Source organism: Gymnodraco acuticeps, unplaced genomic scaffold (assembly GCF_902827175.1).
Source record: "Gymnodraco acuticeps unplaced genomic scaffold, fGymAcu1.1, whole genome shotgun sequence".
NCBI classification, from domain to species: domain Eukaryota; kingdom Metazoa; phylum Chordata; class Actinopteri; order Perciformes; family Bathydraconidae; genus Gymnodraco; species Gymnodraco acuticeps.
This window is the reverse complement of record NW_022989974.1, coordinates 1,346,014-1,367,302: the sequence shown is the minus strand read 5'-3', so window position 1 is coordinate 1,367,302 and position 21,289 is coordinate 1,346,014. Positions and strand designations below refer to the sequence as shown.

Genomic DNA, 21,289 nt, shown 5'->3' with positions numbered 1-21,289 from the left:
CACCACATTCTTCCCTTGTAAAAATACTATATTGGAAACATTATATTATAAAGGAAACATTATTCTGCAAAGGGTCATCATAATATTTTACAACCAATAATCGTTTTTTCCCATCTCTTCATTGTAGTTTATCGAACTCAACCCTAATAAGTGACATTAAGATAACACAGAAACCTTTTAGAATGATAGTGAACATTGTAGACGTGACATAGGGGAACCAATATAATCAAGAAAAGTAGTAAAGAAAATATTAAGTACTTAACTAAACTATGGATATAGTTATTATTGTTTATAAAGTGGATGGACTCAAAGTACAAGTTCAACACTGAAATATGTTGTGTTTGGAACACGAAGAACTTACAAAAAACATAAATCCACCTTTATACTGAACATTGTGAGAAGAAAAAACGTTTCGTTTTTTTAAAGATAAACAGACAACCTAAGAGGCATTACAAAAGCAATAACTTGAATATATACTTTATATTACATGTCACTTGTTGGACGCTTTTATCCAAAGCGACTTACAATACGTACTGTGGACAATCCCCACAGGAGCAATAAAACACGGCATTGCACATAAATAGAAATTAAAGAGTAGAAATAAACAATACTATAATTTGAAACATCTCAAAATAGAATTAAAGCAGCATTAAAAAGTAGAACACAGTAGATCTATAAACTCTGACATTAAAACACTATTGAAGGGTTTACATATATTTATTTGATTTAAAGTATTTGGAAAACATAATAAATCAACACAGAACGAGGGAGTATTATCGAGTAATAATTACCCCAAAAATAATACCATGATTAATCTGAAAGTTTCTCTCCTAAAGGCTGGCTCCAGAGGGTCATCACCACTCTGCTGGTTGATAGGCTGAGCTGCGAAACTGAATCATGTGACATGCGCACTCGGCCCTGTTGTTGAGTTTGTTATGACAAGTCGAGGCCTCGGACTAAATTAGGAAGCGAAGCCCCTGTTTCTGTCCGGGCGAATCGGAAGATGGAGGGCATGGAACTGGACATAGACCTGGACCAGGAGCTCATGCAGAAATTCAGCTGCATGGGAACAACAGACAAAGACATCTTAATCACGGAGTTTCAGAGGCTGCTCGGCTTCCAGCTCAACCCCGCCGGATGCGCCTTCTTTCTGGACATGACCAACTGGTGAGCCCGGGGACTCGTGGGGCCTGCTGTGCGCTTCATGCTAGATATTACTGTCAACTAGCTAGCTTTCTACAAGGGGATTTCACAGTACAACTTATATTTCATCGGTTAAAACATTAAAGTAAACCACAAGGTAGTGTTTTTGTTCATTGTGACAGAGAGGGTGGCTTTACGTTAGGTTTGTAACGTGGATACGACGCTGTAGTAACGTAACTAGCGTTAGCTGAGTCACCATGTTTGCCACTTTTGGTTGCCTTTAGGGACGGTAAAAAGGTAGTTTAGCAGGTATTGTGACACAAAATTATACTCCAAACATTAACTAACAAACGAGTTCACATTAAAGCGGGTGGGATGTTTGAATGGAAATTAAGTGTTTTATTGTGAATGTGGTGGTTGCTAATAGGAATTGTAGGTTGACCATCACTATTATGCAGTGGTGTTAAGTAACCAGGTATATTTACTCAAGTACTGTACTTACAAGTATGAGGTACTATTGCTTTACAACACCAGGCCTATCTTCATTTGATGCTTTTTCTCTTTTACTCCACTACATGCATTTAATCTGACCTTAAATTACTATGCAGATTTGGATTAATGATATACAATATAAACACTTAAGACTTTAGTTACACCTGGACTACATTCACAAACCACTCGGCAGTAAATACAATAATGTAATTATAATAACATGATATACAGTACATCATTTCGAAATTAGTCAATATGCATTATGACTACTTCGATCTTACTAGTGTATTTGGATGCTGATTCTGTACTTTTACTGGATGAACATTTTGAATGCAGGACTTGTAACAGAGTATTCCTACTCTGGTATTTCTACTTTTCTTAAGTACAAGATCTTAGTACTTCTTCCACCTCTGCTGTTATGCAAAGCTAGGCACCGAACTCGTCACTGAACTAATGATTAAAAGTGTATAACTGATTTTCTCAGTCGTTGCATTGCTTATTGTGTTAAACACCTTTACGTTATCAGCAGCCATGGTGATCAAACGTTATGTCTGCCACTCGACGATAATCACAGTGGAGATCGCTGCTGTTTTATGACGTAACCTTCCCACCTAGTGCTCAAAGCTCATAGTGGTTGTTGTGCAACCCTGGACACAATGCATTATAATGTATTAATACAACACTACGAACACTCAAGCTGCGTCTTCCATTGCCACACTGATTACATTAAACGAGTGAAAAACTATGCGCAAGGGACGCAAAGGTCATATTGAAGTCTTGCCTTGGATACATGTCTCTGCGCAGATGCAGTGTTAAGCTAATGCAGCTCCATGGAAGATAACAGTGTCTCAGGGCAGGCTGTAGTAGTAACACGTGACTCCGGGTAATGGCTCCTCTGCAACGGGCTTTCTAAAAATAAAAACGGCTGCTTTATGGATGACCAGCATGTCACGGGAAGCCCCCATTCGCAATCTCTCTGGGTCTGCAGGCATCTGTTTACCTCAATATATTGCACCAACCCAATCTAAAAAATGCCAAATTATTTTTTAATATAAAAGTATTATAGTAGGCTACGTAACGTGCGTCCTTGTGGTTTCCAATTTGAGTGGCTTGTAATTTGAGTGAAGGCAATTATTTGTTTAAATTAGACTTGAATAACTAAAGCTTCCATTTTGTTTAGCAGTAAACTGTACCAATATAGCTAAGACTCCTGGGTATAGGACTAAACCATGTATTGATATAGTTTGTTAAATGTCAGATATAATGTTGACAATTACATTTGTATCGAATAATAGAAAAAAAATATTGTATAAAAATATACCATTACATGTACAATATATGCTTTTTTTAAAAGATTGAATAGCTGTATTGTTCAGTGCAGAAATGTACTAAACTTCTTCATGTGCAATTGCTGGATATATTCTGAGGATTTGGATTAATGTTATTGTTGTTTGTGGATACATTTGTGTTCGGGCAAAGCAAGCAATATCAAGAATTCACACTAGGCTTAAGGAAATTGTTTGACAGTTATAGACCAAAAGTTGATTAATAAAAGATATGACCTACATTTCACAAACAAAGGGCGCATTAGTAAAACCCTTGATATGCTGGAATGCAATCCTTATTAAATAACGTATTTTATCGTGCTGAAAATGTCGTAAATAAACTAGCTACTAAATGTGTCATATCTGTGCATACTGCAGACAAATCATAGAGTTTCTTCTACACAAATCATATGTTATACTCATATTGAGAATCTATATCTGTACTGATCACCTGGATTTCTGTCTTCTAATGTCACAGGAATTTACAAGCAGCCATCGGAGCCTACTATGACTTTGAGAGTCCCAACATCAGCGCGCCGTGCATGTCCTTTGTGAGTGACGTGACGATTGGTGAGGGAGAATCAGTTCCACCAGACACACCTTTCACGAAGACCTGGAGAGTGCAGAACACAGGTGAGTCTGCTGGGATAATAGATCAGAGGTGACGCCAGCTTTATGAATTAAAAAATAAATAAGACTCACATTTCAAGCCAAGTTCAGCACATTCTCTGTGTGTGTTCCAGGTCCAGAGTCCTGGCCTCCTGGTGTTTGTCTGAAGTATGTCGGAGGAGATCAGTTCGGTCATGTAAACATGGTGATGGCGCGGTCTTTAGACCCTCAGGAGGTGGCTGATGTCAGTGTTCAGATGCAGAGCCCTGCGACTCCTGGCATGTACCAGGGCCAGTGGAGGATGTGCACAGCCACCGGACTGTACTTTGGAGGTGAGGACAGAGAGCTTTACACCAGAAAGAAAATGTGAATTGTTGCAATATGGAATTTATTAGTTAGTCTATCAACAGAAATATTATTGGCCCCTACTTTGATAATGTCTTCAGCAATTCAGTTCCTTTTATAGCAAAACTTCCAAACATTCACACGCTTCTCCATGTGGGTTTTGTTGCCATTGCTTTTTTATATCCTTTTACAAACAGACTATTTTTGGTTTCTGGACTTGTAGGCAGACAAAATTAAGCTTTTTGGTTATGTCACCTTGAGCTTTTAAAACATTTGTATAGACTACAAGAATACAGCAGTTGACAAATAAAAGTCCTTAGTTGGAACTAAGCTGCCAACATTTCACAAATCACTGTAGTTAACAGCAGGGGACAACGGTTGTTATTTAAAATAAGTGCTACAACTCAAAGAATGGTTGAGAAACAACCAGACGTGCAATCACTGCTAAATGCACTTCAACACAGGGGTATCTCCTCTTGCACTTTATGCATCTCTTGTATCATCTCTTGCACTTAATATGTCGTTGCTGCTATAGTGTACTGCCATGTGGTAAATACCTGTGTGTGTGCGCTGCTCTTTTGCATATCAAGTATTTATTTTTTGCTATGTTTACAAATGTTGTATGTCAGCGACTACAGATGGAAATTAGCTCAAGGCTAAAATCCGGCATTTTTACACTTGAAGCATTATTTGTCTAAAGTGTTCATTAATGTGCATTGTCCCTATTCAAATAAACGATTAAATTAAATGACATCATTTGGTGTGCTTTTCCTTTAGTGGAAACTATAACCAATGATTGAATGGCCTTCCCATCAGCACACAAAAAATGCATTAAGAGTCATTCATTTACTTGATTTACGTCCTCCTGCAAATTTAAATGTGTGTGATGGATCCCAACAGGAAGTCCCTCAAGCCTATTTATAGAGGGATACTCAATTAAACATTATACTTGGCCTTAATGTTTAATTAACTCCACATATGCGGCTTTCACACCAGCGCTTTTCCCTTTCTAGCTCCGAGCGGGAGCTTTTCTGGTTCAGCTCCGGTTTCCCTTTTCTGCTCCCGCTCTGTTCACACGGCCCAGAGCTGCTGCTGCTGCGTCATGACGTCACCGTTTACGTGCCTGCTTCATAAAATCCAAACCGCGCGGAAATCCCTCACATCGACAACAACAACAACAATGGCCGATTGTATTGAAGCGCTGTTCGCTTTGGTTATCCTCTTACGAAACGAAATGGAAGGCATCGGACAACTTTACTTGGAACTTTACAAACATCACATGCGAAATGCAAGACTTCTTTGTGGTCTTCAGCATCTACTTCAACCCGCCTCGACGTAAGAGAGACGTAAGCGACGCCGCCTCTTAGCTCCGAAGCTCTTGCCTCTAGACCAGGGGTGGGGAACCTTTTTCCACTCAAGGGCCATTTCAATTTTTTCAACATCTTCCGAGGGCCGTACAAATTATTGACCTCTGCTTAAAAAAAAATCTAAAATCACAGCCCATTCATTTGGCCTTTCTTTCATGCTGTGCAAAGAAAAAGCAACCTCTTAATCCAGATATCTTACCATGACTCACGCATGCATGCACGCACGTGCACGGTTGTGGCATGACCACCAATATGTGTGCAAATTCAATGCAAAGGACTTCGAATCAGGGTAAGTTCGAGTCCCACTGCAGTCACCATGTCGTTGTGTCCCTGAGACACTTCAGCCCAAATTGCTCCTGTGGGGATTGTCCACAGTACTGAATGTATGCAAGTCGCTTTTGATAAAAACGTCTAACAAATGACATGTAATGTATTTAGTGTCCTATCCATGTGAACATGATTTAAGGGGGGGGGGGACACACGACCTAACCTCCTCTAGGTCCAGGGGGCATGCTCCCCCAGGAAGATTTTGTTTTAAATGTTGAAGTTAAAAGCATCAATCTGGTGCACTTTGAGAGCAACATTAGGAGATCTATGGAAACATCTCTCAACACCCAGATGAAACAGAACTGGAAGCAGATTTTCTTTATGGATATTTTACAAATCACTCCCCTTTCAAATTGTATTCTTGTTTATTGATAACAATTTTTTTTTACTGTCATATAGTATTTTATACCTGTTTACTTTATTCTCTTATTTTTTTATAACTAATGATCATATAAAGATGTGCCTTTACCTCACTGGTTGTAGAAAAAGCTTCTCATATTCGTTAGCATAGCTAGCTAACCAGATGCTAATAACAACAAAGTTATTGACTGTATGACAGATGAACAGATCGCCACTGGGCTTTCAACTAAAGACACAGCCACGCAAAAACTGTGGCATGTGTACGGCTCCTTATCTGAAGTGCCGGAGCAGCCCACGTGATGACATGTTAGGCTTGTGTTGTGTTCAAGGACCCTGACTTTAGCAAGGAAAAACAGGCACTCGCTTGTTTAATTATTTTGCGGTCTAGATTTCTTTAATTTCTTTCTTTTTTGCGTGTATTTATAAATTACCTCAAGGGCCGTATCAAATGGTCTCGCGGGCCGTATCAAATGGTCTCGCGGGCCGTATACGGCCCGGAGGCCGGAGGTTCCCCACCCCTGCTCTAGACCGACAATTTTTTGGAGCTGGAAGTGAACCGGATTCCGGAGCTAAGAGGCGGCGCCTCTGCGGTGTGAACAGGAAAAACCGGTACTTTTCAGGCTCCAGCTCCGAGCCGGAGCTGAAAACGCGTTGGTGTGAAAGGGGCAATAGAGATCATTTGTCACTTTAACATCATCAGTCTCCTAGTGACTTTTATAGAGAAGAATTGCAGACCTGGAGGATATTGTGGGTGTGTGTGGTCCAGCTTCACTTGACATGTTACAGGATCATTTGTATTTTCAGACTTGTTAGCATCATTATTTGGCAATTAGTTTAAACCTTACACACTTAGGTACATCTTTGAGAGTGGCAGACTGTTAGTGGCTTTGTGTATCATACCGTGCGTTTTGCTTCCTTTGACAGATGTAATTTGGGTGATCCTGAGTGTGGAAGTTGGAGGCCTCCTCGGCGTCACACAGCAGCTTTCCTCCTTTCAAGCAGAGTTCAACACCCAGCCTCACCGCGCTCTGGAGGGCGACTACAACCCCTTCGCCTCTCCAGAGAAGAGCAAGTGCCCCAACAGCAACAACAACAGCCTGCACGATGCCAGCGGACACAGAGGCCCAGAGGAACATTGGCAGGGAAACCCCAACCAGCTGCAGCAAGATCAGAATGGACTTTCACACAACTCTGTGGATCTAGTAGCAAACAGTCTACAAAGCAATCTATCAGTAGTATCTTATAACCAGGTAAGACAGAAGGGTTCTCCAGACATGTGAATCGTGGTTGATTTCTTTACATTTCTAGCTCTAGAACCTGGTTGCAACATATAGGACGTTAAGTATCGGGATATTTCTCGAATGCACGTTAAACATACATTTAAAAATCGTTAAAGGAATACCAAATTATGTTTTTATTAATCTGAGGTTAAATCTGTAACAATAAGTTATCCAAAATGCTCAGGGTGGCAACATTAGATAATTATTTGGATGCTTATACTTTTTAACATATTAAGCTGCAAAGAGGTTTATTCCTCCGATGTTTTGACTAATGCTACATTCCACTAAGGAATCATTGTTATCTTAGTTCTTGTCCCAGTTTAGCAAAGCAAGATTTATAGTTAGTAAATCCACATTTAAAACTAAACCGCTCATAAAACTCAAGTGAATCAGTTCTCTCCTTTAGTTAAAAGGCAGTCATTTTTAAAGCACAACCTCTTCAAGTGTAAGTTTAACACATTAAGTGTGTTGCAACAGCACGTAATCTATATTTAGAGTAACAACTGAACTGATGTTTGAAGAGAAGTTCACAGACAGGCTCGAGAAGGCAGTCCACACATGGAAAACAAATCCAGAAATGTTAGATGATTGCAGGTTCACTTATGGCGCATTTCCACTACAGCGCGGTTTAAGCGCCGTTTTTGGTTGCGTTTCCACTTAGCGTAGTACCGGCTAGCGGGTACTATTTCACAGTTTTTCTGGCCCCATAAAATCGAGGTTCTTAGCGGGCCAACAACCAGGCTGAGTATGCTAAACTAGAGAGAGAATCACTGGCAAGGGGGCCACAACTACAACAAAATGAACATATTTGGCCGTGATTTAATTGTAATACACGTTTCAAAATGATGCCGAAGTAACAACATACTGATACCGGATAGTAAAAACCATGAATTAATGCTTTGACAAGTCTGCAGACAGACGGCAGGCGAAAAACCTTTTAAAATGCGTGTTTTCTGAATGGAGATCGGCTAAGCTAACGCAGTATATGCTCCGACCGTCCACACTCACAACAACGGCCTACAGACAGAAATAAACCAGCGACTGTATTCGCCATGACACAGGCAGTCTGTGGTTTGTACTTGTTTAACTTTTGTCTAGTTTCTGAACAGATATGAGGAGCTGTGAGCTCTGAGTGCTAACAGCTAACGGCTGATGTTGGTTTTGTGTTTCGAATTGAAGATGACGTCACGGCTCCGCCTACACTGCGTTACTATAGTTACTGCCCCAGCTACTAAACTGTAATGGAAACGCAGCATAAAGTGAGCCAGTCCTAACAAGGCCTAACTATACCGTACTAAGCCGAGCGAGGCCCTGCAATGGAAATGCGCCATTAGATGTATTACCTGGTGCACAGCCCTCCTGTTTCATGGCCGTCATGATGTTGCTCATTAGCCGTGTGTCCAGTCTTTGAATATTGGTGAAGTGGTGTCGTTCCCACATAGTCCATTCACACTTCCAACTGATTTTTTATTCAAGCACTGCAATCTTTAATAGAGGTTTGTGGTAGTCATCTGAGAAGAGCATCTTGCTGCTAATTAGCATTAGCTCAGTAGAGCGTTTCCATTCACTGAGGTCAAGGCTTGAGCTGTTGGTAGGCCACGCTAACAGAAGACTGAGGAAGCCTCAAACATTTTAAAATATGGCAAAATCACACTAAGTAATAACAAAAGAGAGTAGTTTCAGTGATCCTGGAGTAGCTCCTCCAAGTTTCTCAGAGAAGATGAAAAGCCTCTTTACTGTAAGAAAGCATGTATTGGGAGAAAACAGATTGGCAAAGAGCTGGTGAGCTGGTTTTATATACTGACTGACTGATGAGATCATTAGAGTCAGGTGTTTCAGCAGCTGGAGATGATTGGACAGTCAGAGGACACCTGGTGGACATGTGGAGAACAGCAGGTCTGGAAGGCAGATTGAAGCAAATAAAAACTACTGAGGCCACTTTTGTTGAAATGTTAGCAGTCATTTATCCAGATTTCTATTATTCTGCAGCCCTACTGTCTGTTTGTAATCATTTATCTTCCTTACAGGGTATACAGGAGCCTTTTCCTTTCGGGCACTCTTAAATCTTGGGACTTGTCACAGTGAAGCAGCACTGATCCTCTGAAGTCTGTCACACCAATACAAGAAAGAAGATGCTTTATCAGTAGCTGGTAAAGAGTGTGGAGATTCAAAAAAAACTTTATGCAAAGACCAGCTACACTTTGAGAAACCAGAGGCCAACGCTCCGACGTGCAGCTCAACAACATCCCACCACTCACTGTATGCACGTGTGAATGCTAAGTTAAAAATGAGTGCTATGAGTCTTTTGAGTGATATAACTTCTTTCTTTTTCTTTTTTCAGATTTTTAGTTGTCAGAGTGCAAATGAAATAATGATGACGGGTGTGCGTATTTGCGTGTGTGTGTGTGCGTGTGTGCATGTGTGTGTATTGTGCAACCTGAAAGAGAGACTATGGAGGAAAAGCCATTTATTTTGCCAACTGATTCTCCAGTTTCTGCTCTGACTCTTGATATATTCATTCATTTTTTCTCGACCTGTAACTAAATCAAAAAAAAATGGACATCTCTGAAACCAACCATTGGATTTCCTTATTTACTTTTTATCTTTTAATATCCACTTTAGAGTAAGGGGGACAGCCACATGCTTTGGAAATACATCTCAAGGTCCTTCATGGCGTGTGCATTATGGGCAATCATTTTGATGCTTTCATAGTACCTACAATTTTGAAATGTGATGCAATTTCCTCCACTGGGGGGGAAGTGAGACATTATTCTATCAAACAGAAACTAAGAGAAACAGATATTTACAGTATATCTAAGTTTATTCTGCCTCATTGTACAGACATTTTCTTCTGGATCTGGAGCCAACCATTTTTATTATGCCTTCTATAGTCAGGTACTTTATATATATTCATATACAGAATATGATGCAGTATTTAAAAAAAATCCCTGTTATTGTATTAAGCTTTTTAGTTTTGCTTGGAAATAAAACACAAGATAAGAGAATAAAGCATCTATGACATACGACATTGAATCCAAGCCATATGAGCGGTAAAAACATGACTTCATAAAAAACATAAATGTTCTTTGTCACCCTATTCTGAATTTCGATTTGAAAAGCTGTCATAGAGTTTATCATATTAAGTTGAATGTATTTGATGAATGTAGTAGAAGATCATTATTTGGAAACATTCATTTACCCAAAGATACAACATTGTATATTTGCATTGAAGTGGCCGTTTTATTAGTATAATTATCGTTCCGAATATCCCTGTTTATTGTTAAAACGATGCTTACATTATGCCACATTAGAGTCTGCAATGTGCTTCATAGTCGAGCTCATTAAACACATCTGATCCTTGTTGATGGTTTCCAGTGGCGTTTCTATATGTGCAAAAGTGGTGGGGCACAAACAACTTAGATGTCTATATATAAGCTTCTGCAGTGAGGTTCATGGCTGGCGAGGCACTGGCACTGACTCTTCAGGTTTACAAATATTATATTTTGACCTAAATCAAAATATAATATTATTTTCAAAAGCTTTTTTTGTCTGATGCTTCAATTAATTTTAAACAGACAGTTCAACAAAAAAATACCCAAAAAATGTAATTTTATCATTTAAATATTGAATTGTTCTCTCTCAGTAAGATCCCATTTTCAATAAAATTGTGGTCTTACCTTGACTTGAAGATTAAGTCCATTTGCCTATCCTTCTGGACAAAATTCTCTTACTTTTTTGTAAAAGTCCTCCTTATCTTCTTGTAGTTTCAAAAGTCTATCATAAATCTAATCGATACATTTATGATTCGAAAATGATAAAAGTAGGGTAGACATGTGGATATTATCCGGCTGAACAAAACGTGCATTTATCTAACAGGTACGTTTCCCACAGATGTTATTTTGAGCTATTTTCTAAAATCCCATGGAGAAATCTCATTGCTTTTTTGTGGAGGGAAGCCATGCGCAGCTTACTTCCGGGTTTTAGGACGCGTCCCTCGTCTCCTCTTCACACACCACACTTTTCGCGGCACACGTACTTTTAGACAAAAAGTTTAAATGAATAACTCAAATAAAACTCCAAACATCTTTCATTGTGTTTCAAAGCTCTTTTAGTTTTAAACCTGATGTTTATAAGCTTCTTAGTTTTTGCAACGGTCTGTAAATATACACAACTTTATAATACAATGCACACATTTACCTTTTTCTAGACTAAACACAGGTATGATCCTAAGTTAAAAACATATGAGGTTATCATGAGGTTGTTAACATCGCAATTTATCAGTGGATGTTTGCTGGAACTACTTGTAAACAGCGTGTTTCCTGACGGACACACACAGCGTGACTCCGGTCAGGTAGAGACCGGTCTCAAGTCAGCACCGCTGCAGACTCGCTGTTTGAGGGCTTGATAGCCCACTCCCCCTCCACACTCGTTGCTTTGGAACAGCCCTCAATATGGCGGACCCTCCGAGTGAACGCGCAAACGGAGGGGTAGGGTGTAGGGGGCGGTTTGGGAATGGACCTAAATAGGAAAATACTCTGAGCATGCGCAGTGTAGTTTTTACAGTCACCGTTCACTTAGACAGTGAGAGGGAGGGGCATGATCGGGTTTTGTCCCACATGGCTCTAAACAGCTCAATAGGCACACACTGTAGACACTAATTAGAAGAACACAGACTAAAACAGCAATGTACAGACGAATCAGATGATTAAACATGATCTTAAAATATATTTTATATATATTTAAATTTATTTTTTGCATTTTGTTGTAATCATTATTTTAATACTTTCTGCTGACACTAGGTGGAGCTGTGCCCCACCTGCCCCTAATGACCAGTCGCCACTGATGGTTTCAGATGCAAACTGAACTGCACCAGTGACAGACTGCTGTTAGCATTGTTACTGCATATCTATTTGCACTAACCGTCCACGATAAGGCCTGTCTGTTTCCCACAAAGACAGTTATGTCCTGAAGGGTTTGACTCGGTGACTTTATCTCATCATCTACAGCCCGAGTGTGAGACCACATCTCCAGGTAAACCCTCTGTTATTGAGGCACAAACTATAAGCCCGGGGTTACTGCGCTCTGACAACAGGACAATACTACACCACGTGTTCACGGTATGAATGTTCCTCCTGGCTCTCGATGCCAATTCATCAGTATGATATTTAGTCTCTCTGGGGTTTCCACTGGCCAGATTGCAGAATGAATCAGTTGGCATTAGACTCATACAACAGCACATTGATGAGAGTGAGGAAGTGCAAACAGATGAAAGCTTTTTCCCCCTGTATGTTTGATGAATGTTTGTATGATTAAATTATCACTGAAAACTCAAGTCTCATGCTCTGCATCTTGTTATAGTGCAGAAGAGTTTATTCACCATTTCCAGGAGTATTACCTCAAGGAGTCAGATCTGAATTGAGGATTAAACAAAAAAATATTTCTTATTTCCACATGGTCAAATATGGTTAGATTTCTATACTTTTAAACCTCCATTAGGCATGTTTTGAATTGTGGGACATGTTTTCTTGTTAGCAGATCTGTATCCGTTTTCGTTCACGAGTAATGTTATTCAATCAATCAATCAATGTTTATTTATATAGCCCAATATCACAAATGTTACATTTGTCTCAGTGGACTTTACAGTTTGTACAAAATATCAGTATGACAATATGACACCCTCTGTCCTTAGACCCTCACATCGTACAAGGAAAAACTTCCGAAGAAAACCCACAGTTTCTGTTATTGAGATACATTTAAAATGATTTGATGTACAAGGACATGCAGCAGATATAAAAATGTTCTTTTACACTGCTTTAAATCTTTTTCTGAAATAAACGGGCTTGATTTGTATTTCAAGGGGTTTACAGTGGCTTTTGGGGGGGATAAAGAAACACTAAATCTACATTAAAAGCCTGAAACAAGACAGCACTGCATAACAAAATTAACTTTACCATAATAAACCTGCTCATCATTCTTCAACTGAGCAGGCCTTCTAATAGTGAAGCATAAACTCAGACCTATTGTGCTGCTATATATTCAGAAAGGGTTATATTATGACGAGTGCAGTTGTCTCTGGTGTCAGAGAGCACTCCACAAACATAACAAATGATAAGGGAGATGAGAACAGTTTGTATTGTAGGGGCTTATTTGAAGAAAACGTTAAACCTACAAGAGACACTGACATTATAGGTTATTATAATTATATATGGTGGTGATATTACAGGTCATGATAAGATGACATGTCAGCCTGGAGGTTTCAAACAAACTCTTCTGGTGCCTCACAAATGACACGGGTTCATTGTGTTGATTAACGGCCCGAACTGCCTGAAAGAGCAGCATGCACTTGACGTGCAGTTTCAATGTTGATTTTAGAGTAAGGGACAAAAAAAACATTCTAATGTTGCAAAGTAAACGCAAGATTAGATGCTGAATGACTCATTGTAAAGATCCAAGGGACTAAAAGTCTTGTTTTCAGTCAGTGAATAACCTATGTATTCTACTTTATCAACCCATGTCAGTGTGTAAAGCTATAATTCTGATCCAAAAGCTCTTTAAAGGTGATGTATATGAGTGGAAACACATGCAACACACCTCTTTAGAATATTTCAACACGACCGCACAAATGCTACTGTTTAGTTTAAGCAAACATTTACACTCTCGATTTCTCTTTCCCACTCCTGCACTCCCTCCCAACCAGTTATTCAACCTTTCTGATAATAGTTTTTTAACCTTTCAAAGCAGCTATTAAAGGTGGGGGGTAAGTTTGAGAAACCGGCTCGAGATACACCTTTTGTTATATTCCATGGAATGCTCTTAACATCCCGATAGCAATGAATATCTTAAGTGCTTTGACAAAACATCCTTAAAAAAATGTCATCTGTGGAAGCCGTGGTACTGTAAAAAGCACGACCAATCATCTGAGCCGGCCCGGCTAAAATAACTGGATGGCCTACCTGCCTGTCAGCCTTCCATCTGTGCACACACTTATCTCGTGCCCTCATTGGTCATGTGCGCGTTCGTGTGTGTTGGAGGAGGGGCTCTGTAAGAAAGTGGCAGATTTTTCCGGTTGTGTATTTTCCAATTCTAGCGCACTCAAGCACATTATTTTCCTGTGGATGATTTATTGATATTTTATGAATACTCTAGATATCACGTCCTTATATAGCCAGCCTTTCTGATGTCATATGAGTTCAGAGTAAGAAAATACACACTGATCCCACAATAAGATCTTAATAAGATATCTGTATTTCAGTGACATATTATGCAACATATTAGTCTTTAGGCTATTTTTACTCATCCTTTTTTCATATTTTGAGTCCCCAAAAAGGTCCTGATAACTCTTGTTTTCACCATGGTAATTTACTTTCATTTCCTTTCCAGGAAAACACAACACTACTATTTGCTTAAAATTGGCTCAAATAAACAGTGGAGGAACGTGATAGTGTTCGTCGAGTGTAACACTTCATTCAGTTTTATTTTATTGGTCTAAACTACTGCTCCTCACCTTTTACACACAACAATGCACTTTTACATAATAACATCCATGGATCAGATTGAGATTTTATATATTTATCTAAAATAGTTTTGTGTTCACACATTTTGAACATGCTTTTAAAGACTCTTTTGGTGCCCCCATAGCTCCCCCCAGGCTGATAAGACTTCCCTAGGTTTGTCTACTGAAGGGAATCACCATGCAAATACTACTTTACGGCCCCAGGTCATTATTTAGTAGGCACTTAAAGCTACCTCCCTCCTCAGGACACACCCGTTCTTTCAGAATTGATATGTCACGAAGGCACTGTGTCCCTAATACGTCAAACACCAGGTGGGAAAAAACAGTGTTCAGATAGTTGGAGTGAAGAGAGAGTGAAGCAGATCCAGCTGTGAGTGCTGCACACAAGACACATCTGCACATCCTCACCTAGGGGCAACATAGAAACACAGGACCCTGACTTTAGGAACAGCTGAGGAGACGAGCCAGGCAGAGCTGAGAAGAGTCCTCTGCAATTAAAACTCTGCTGAAAACAACACAACAAGGTAAGACAGTTCACAACAAGACTCAAAATAATCGGTTATTACTGCTGCTACTATACTACTGTTAATACCACATGATAGTATCTGCCACTTGCAGTGCTACCACTTCTTTGACCATGAAACATTCAAACCAATAGCTAAGTAAAAGTAGGAAACCTTTCTGGAACTGTAAGGTGCTCTTTCCCAAATCTTCATTATGACATACAGCTTTTCCTGTTTGCGGGGTCAAAATGTGAACGTCCTTTCTCACAGAGCTTTAAATGGATCATGAGAGGTTTTAAAGTGGGAAATAGTTTGTGTCATGTGCTGTTTTCCCTAAATATATATTTCATTGTAGAGCTGTGTGTTCCTTAAAGGTCTATCTAGGCAGAGGCATTAACAACATATCTTTGGCTTCAAGTGTCGCAAATCAACTCTTTAATGTCACACATGCACAGCCAAATTTAGACTAGTATTAAGAAGCAGACCCTGTGTTACCAAGCCAAGTCCCAACGAACTGATCTACTGCTTCAATTTTGGTGCTGGTTCATGTTATGCTTTTCCCTATACGGTTTTACATACATTATTTCAAATAATTACAATAATTTATTTTAAACAGTTGTAGTAATGTCAATAGTTACACTGCCATGGCTCACTGGGACACTTCATTTCAATAACACAAAGCCATTGCTAAAGTTATTAGAATAAAACGTATCTTTTTCAAATTTAACAATTCATACTGCTGTAGAAAAAACCTATGGAAAAAAGAGCCAAAAAAAGCCCTCTTTTCAGTTTAATTTACTAAACGATTCATGAATTAACTTATATTATATTTCTGGTTGCTCATGTTAATTCTGTATCTGGTCAATGCAGAGTCAGTCCCAATGTAGAAGTTATATTACATGTATTTAATGAAAATGTATCAAACTTAAATTGATGTATTTTAAAACTGGACAATAATCACCTGTAGGCAAAACATGTTGTTCCCCCTTTTATTATCTTAAAAGCATATTTATAATTGGATAAAAGGCCATAATCACATTTTGTAAGATAAAAACCTGTAACAACACACACACACAGACATTTTGCTGAAATACACATATTAACTCACAAAGGTGTGTAGTCAAACAACATTTGTCCAAAGAACAGTGGAATGCAACTATGAATGACCACAGCTTTTCATATCGACTCTATGCCTCTCATATCAGTTTGACTGCTATCTAAAGAGGTGTAAAATATAATTCAACAAATAATAGACTTCTTTAATGAGCCTGACGCTTTCTTTTGAACACACAGAAATATATTTCCCAATAAGAAAGGATAATCTAGAAGTAACCATTTTGGTTTGTTTATAATTATTCATCTCCTGTTTTGGTAATCCTGCCACATTATATGCACTCAACACAACTCTCAAGATAACTTTTCTGGTCATTTTGGAAAATTAATAGGTTATCCCTAGGCAGTAAATACCCGTAATTAAGCTCATTATTGTCATCAGTGCCTCCCCTTGTTCAAACATACTTAAGCAACTTTATCAGTTATTTCTAATCCCATTTTATCCAACAACTCCAACAATAATCCAACTTTTGAGTGATTTATCACACCACCTCGCTCCATGTGCCATTGTTTTGGACCGAAGACCAGTCACCTCATTATCAGTCTACCTTTCACTTCATTCTCAATGTTTACCTATATTCAGCATAATGAGTCTGATCATGCAGGTACTTTTTTTACACATCTCTTGTCATGCATTTTTGTCTTTTGGGATGTTATATATACTGTTTTCTTTTCTGCTGAGAGCAGTGGAGGAGAAAAGGCAAAAAGCTATATGGATTAAATAGATGCGTATCACTTGAAATGAAAACAGGAGTATTATTTGTCAAATCAAATACTGACATACCGCACCACTCCCAACCCAGTGAACTGTTCTCTTACTCATACCTTGCTGAATACGCTCTAGCGACTTATCTCTAATCCACAAATGATGTGTCCCACCCTTTAACCAACCCCTCTATTCTATCAAGTTTTTATCTATTTTTTTATCAATTTAAAGACCTGATATTCCAGGAAAAAAAGCACTGGGTTGAGATACTATCCAGACTTTTCGAAATGTCACTAAGACAAAAACATTTATTTTGTATTAGTTGTTTGAAAAAAGGTGTGATTTCATGTCTTTATCTGTAGTTATTATCTTAAAGGTGGGGTAGATTGCTTTGTGGTATTGTTGATTGATGGTGAAATTAACGGTAAGTGAGGTCAGAATTCAACACATGCTGAACTCGTTTGGCCTTGATTTTCTTTCAGATTCAAACGTGAATCAGAATGTACTTTTTTGAGTTACTTCGATACACAATGAAATTCAAACAAATAATTTAGCTTCCATTTGAACAAACACACTGGCTCCACTTAGCAAAGCTGGAATGACAGATTCCTTACTTCAAATATACGTCCCAGCTGAGCAAATACCTTGGAACAAATATCAAGTGTATTTTTCAGGACTTTTACTATTTAAATATTGAGCATTTGGGCAGGGTAGCATCTGTGTAACTCTGTCAATAATGAAAATGTCAGGGTAGGGTGTAGAGCACTATAGAAATAAAATATATTATTATTATTATTGTTTAAGATGTCATGACAGGTCTTTATTTTTCTCACAGTTTTTTTAACAAACATGAGCATGGGGAGTCCAGGCTGTGAACACACTGCATACTCACCTCTGTACATCAGCCACCCGCATTCTGACGCCCGGATAGCCTGGCTGGACGAGGCGGACGACATCAAACCCCCCCGCAGCTTGTTGGGGCTTCCTGAGCTCAGTTGGACGGGGGTCTACCTCCCCCGCAACAACATATTAGCTATGGAGGAGAACCCCTGGGTGCTGAGGATGACAGAGTCTCCTGCCGCTCCCCCATCCAGGACACTTGAGGTGAGCCAAGCCAAGCCAGGCCAGACTCAGACCCCCTCCTATGAGATGGAGGGTCAGGTGGAGGAGCACTGTCTGGAGCAGGTGCAGACCATGGTGGAGTCAGAGGTGCTGAAGGATGTCGACACGGCTTGCAAACTGCTCAACATTGCACCAGGTAGGCCAGGATACTATATAACATGTGCAATATTATTATTATTAATAATGTGCTATGATAACGTGCAATTACGTATCTGCCACTTCGTTTTTTTCACTACAAAATACAGGTAATATTTACATTAATTATGTGACCGTCTATGTTTCATGTTTCCAGTAGATATTTAATTGCTATTTTTCTGCAGTTTTAGTGTACAGTTTTACTATTATGCTGCTGTGTTTATTTTATTTGTGTAACTCTGGCACAACAATTTCCTTCGGGATAAATCAAGTCTTATCTTATACAATTACTGTCATTAAAATAAATCAAAAAGAGGCATTTGAATAGCTGTTGTAGTGCTGATAAAATACAAATGTAAAAGCATTCATTGTCTGTTGGTCTCACACCAACAGAGTGAGCATCAAAGACCCGGCCCACCTTGTGCAAACGTTTCAGTTGACAGACGATCATCTTCCCTTCTCATGAACTGAGTCTTTATCTGGAACATTTTAAACATACAGTGCATGCGTGGTTATTTGCTCTGTTAACATCACACTTCTTCTTAGGAAGTAGGAAACATACATGAGGGTCATCATGTCATTTCACATCATTTGAAATAGTTAGCCAGTGAATTGAGAGTAGCATGATTACATTATCGATAAAAAGACATGTTGTTTTAAATGGTGACAAATAAAGCAACAAAGGCCAAGATATCCTGACTTTCTGTGCCTTAGGGGTCAGATTTAAGAAAGACAGAAGCATTCATTTCCCAAAGTGCAACTAATTGCATCTTTATGATTACAATGTGTAGTTTGTGAACCTAAAATGAAAAGTAAAACATTTAAGCTGAAGAAGAATCTTACAAACTGTTTCCTTTAAAGCTGAGTCTTCTTTGACTGAAACAGACTAAAACCAGTCGTGTGGTCTTGACTCTAAAACAAACTTGATTATTCAAACAGCAGGTTTAGGTTTGTTTCTCTGTTCTGGTTTCTCTGTTTCTTAAAATGTTCTTTTTTTGTAATGTAAGGTTAATCAAAAGTTTGACAATTGTTCTAACTCTTAAATCAAGAATAACGCAATTATAAAACAAAAAAAACCTATATCTGTTAACGCCCTATTGGACTGAAGTTGTTATACCATGTGGTCTGACCTTGTGGTAAATTGTGTAAAATAAACTCTTTGGGTTTCCCTCTTTAGACCCGCTGGACTGGAGCTGTGTGCACGTTCAGAAGTGGCTGCTCTGGACCGAGCACCTGTACAGGCTGCCGCAGGTCAGCACCTTGTTTCAGGAGATGAACGGGAGGGATCTGTGCTCCATGACAGAAGCAGACTTCAGACAACGCTCTTTGCAGTTTGGAGACATGCTGTATGCTAATCTGGACATCTGGAGATCTGGTAAGAATAACAGGAACATGTGGAAATTAACCTTCATCATCTCTCAAGTTATGCAAATAAGGAAAGTGTAATTATGATGCAAATGAAGTGTGACAAAGAGCTCCTTTAAGACTTGACTTTAAGTACTGTGTGTGATGTAAACAACTCTTTATTGTCTGCTTGTTTAGCTGCAGCAATGAAGGAGCGCTGCCCACCTGAAGACAGAACATCTGGTACGCTCTCATTTATAACTAGATTTTTAACTAACTAACGCAATGATTTCTCTAATAGAAATACTGAGGTAAAACAAGGTGAAGTTTTCTGAGAACCTCTTCTTCTCCAGCAGCTGATGATGACTCCTGGTCAGATTTAATAAGGAACTACCCCAGCCAGCCCATACACCTGTGGCAGTTCCTCCGAGAGCTGCTCCTAAAGCCTCACGACTACAGCCGCTGCATCCGCTGGCTTAACAAGGAAAAAGGTAAGGTGATGCTACATGCTAATGCTTATGAAACATGTATTTAATATTTGAGAATAAATGCAAAACTGGGAATTAAAGTAAAGTGACATGAAAGAAGAGTAAAACATTGAGAGAATAAGCTCATTTGTTTTGTTGCCAAGAGTTAGATGAGAAGATCAATAGGTAGGCTACCTCTGTCACGCCTGTGCGCTAAATATAGATGTTAAGTAACTTTAGCTTAACATAAAGACTGGAAGAGAAAGAAACGGCCAGTCTGGCTCAGAAGGAAAATAATCTTCTTCTTCAATGCAAGTCTCCGGGCCCAGCCAATAAATAGTTCAGTTTGTATAAACCATAACTTACTTTTCATGTCGCTTGTTGAATGGCTTAAACACACCAATTCTATTTAGCTGATGAGCTTGACTAGCTTTTTTCCTAGCTTTGTTTCCTACATTGTTTAAGCTAAGCTAACTGTCTCCTGTCCTTGGTTTAGCTTTATGGGTGGTATCTATCTTCTACCTTCAGTGGTTTCTATACGCACACCCTGCTGAAAAGACCACTTCAAAATCTAAACTGAGTACATTTTTGTTTCCTCCTTCCAAAGGGATTTTCAAAATAGAGGACTCAGCTCTTGTGGCCAGGCTTTGGGGCATCAGGAAGAACCGCCCGGCTATGAACTATGACAAACTTAGTCGCTCCATACGCCAGTACTACAAGAAGGGCATCATCCGAAAGCCTGATGTTTCACGCAGACTGGTCTACCAGTTCGTCAAACCCGTTTAATAAACCAAATATTTGCTGGACATATAGTAGAAGTAACATACACCTTGAAGGTGGTTAATTCATTGTACAACATGTTTCATTTCAACTGTAAAGACTGCCTACTGAACTATGCACTCCTGCCTATCATGACTCTATTTTATTATTCTTTATACCGATATTTAATTTGTCTTTAGCACTCTTGTTGAAATGTAATTTTGGTGTGATGTTTGGTTTCTCAAAAGGACTTATATGTGAAATAAATATTGTTAGTTTGCTTTCTTCCAGAGAACTAACAGATATTTATATCACTCTTCATACAGTGTAGCTGGTGCTAGCAGTCAGCTAGCTTAGCTTAGCACAAAGACAGGAAATG

At 39.1% G+C, this 21,289-nt stretch overlaps 2 protein-coding genes across 3 annotated transcripts; both read left to right on the top strand.

Moving 5' to 3' along the window:
* Positions 1 to 901: 901 nt before the first annotated feature.
* On the top strand, positions 902 to 10,611 carry LOC117543082 (protein ILRUN-like). Its single transcript, XM_034211136.1, has 5 exons — positions 902 to 1,167; positions 3,439 to 3,593; positions 3,704 to 3,901; positions 6,893 to 7,218; positions 9,276 to 10,611. The coding sequence occupies exons 1-5, from the start codon at positions 1,004 to 1,006 to the stop codon at positions 9,309 to 9,311; spliced, it is 879 nt and encodes a 292-aa protein (XP_034067027.1). The 5' UTR covers positions 902 to 1,003; the 3' UTR covers positions 9,312 to 10,611.
* Positions 10,612 to 15,009: 4,398 nt separating this feature from the next.
* LOC117543096 (SAM pointed domain-containing Ets transcription factor-like) lies at positions 15,010 to 21,047 on the top strand. Of its 2 annotated transcripts, none has more exons than XM_034211159.1 (6): positions 15,010 to 15,285; positions 17,919 to 18,341; positions 19,518 to 19,715; positions 19,883 to 19,927; positions 20,038 to 20,175; positions 20,759 to 21,047. In XM_034211159.1, exons 2-6 carry the CDS (start codon positions 17,933 to 17,935, stop codon positions 20,935 to 20,937), a joined length of 969 nt encoding a protein of 322 aa, XP_034067050.1. In that variant the 5' UTR covers positions 15,010 to 15,285; positions 17,919 to 17,932; the 3' UTR covers positions 20,938 to 21,047. The 2 variants fall into 2 exon arrangements, with proteins under 2 accessions (XP_034067050.1, XP_034067051.1); XM_034211160.1 differs by having other exon boundaries at positions 15,011 to 15,285; positions 20,041 to 20,175.
* Positions 21,048 to 21,289: the final 242 nt, after the last annotated feature.

What these genes read in the sequence shown, in the direction of transcription:
- LOC117543082 (XM_034211136.1), top strand. Translation starts at nt 1,004, where the DNA reads ATGGAGGGCATGGAACTGGACATAGACCTGGACCAGGAGCTCATGCAG. An exon ending in TTTCTGGACATGACCAACTG is followed by an intron (nt 1,168 to 3,438) that starts GTGAGCCCGGGG and finishes CTAATGTCACAG; the next exon opens with GAATTTACAAGCAGCCATCG. An exon ending in CTGGAGAGTGCAGAACACAG is followed by an intron (nt 3,594 to 3,703) that starts GTGAGTCTGCTG and finishes TGTGTGTTCCAG; the next exon opens with GTCCAGAGTCCTGGCCTCCT.
- LOC117543096 (XM_034211159.1), top strand. Translation starts at nt 17,933, where the DNA reads ATGAGCATGGGGAGTCCAGGCTGTGAACACACTGCATACTCACCTCTG. An exon ending in ACTGCTCAACATTGCACCAG is followed by an intron (nt 18,342 to 19,517) that starts GTAGGCCAGGAT and finishes TTCCCTCTTTAG; the next exon opens with ACCCGCTGGACTGGAGCTGT. An exon ending in ACCTGAAGACAGAACATCTG is followed by an intron (nt 19,928 to 20,037) that starts GTACGCTCTCAT and finishes CTTCTTCTCCAG; the next exon opens with CAGCTGATGATGACTCCTGG.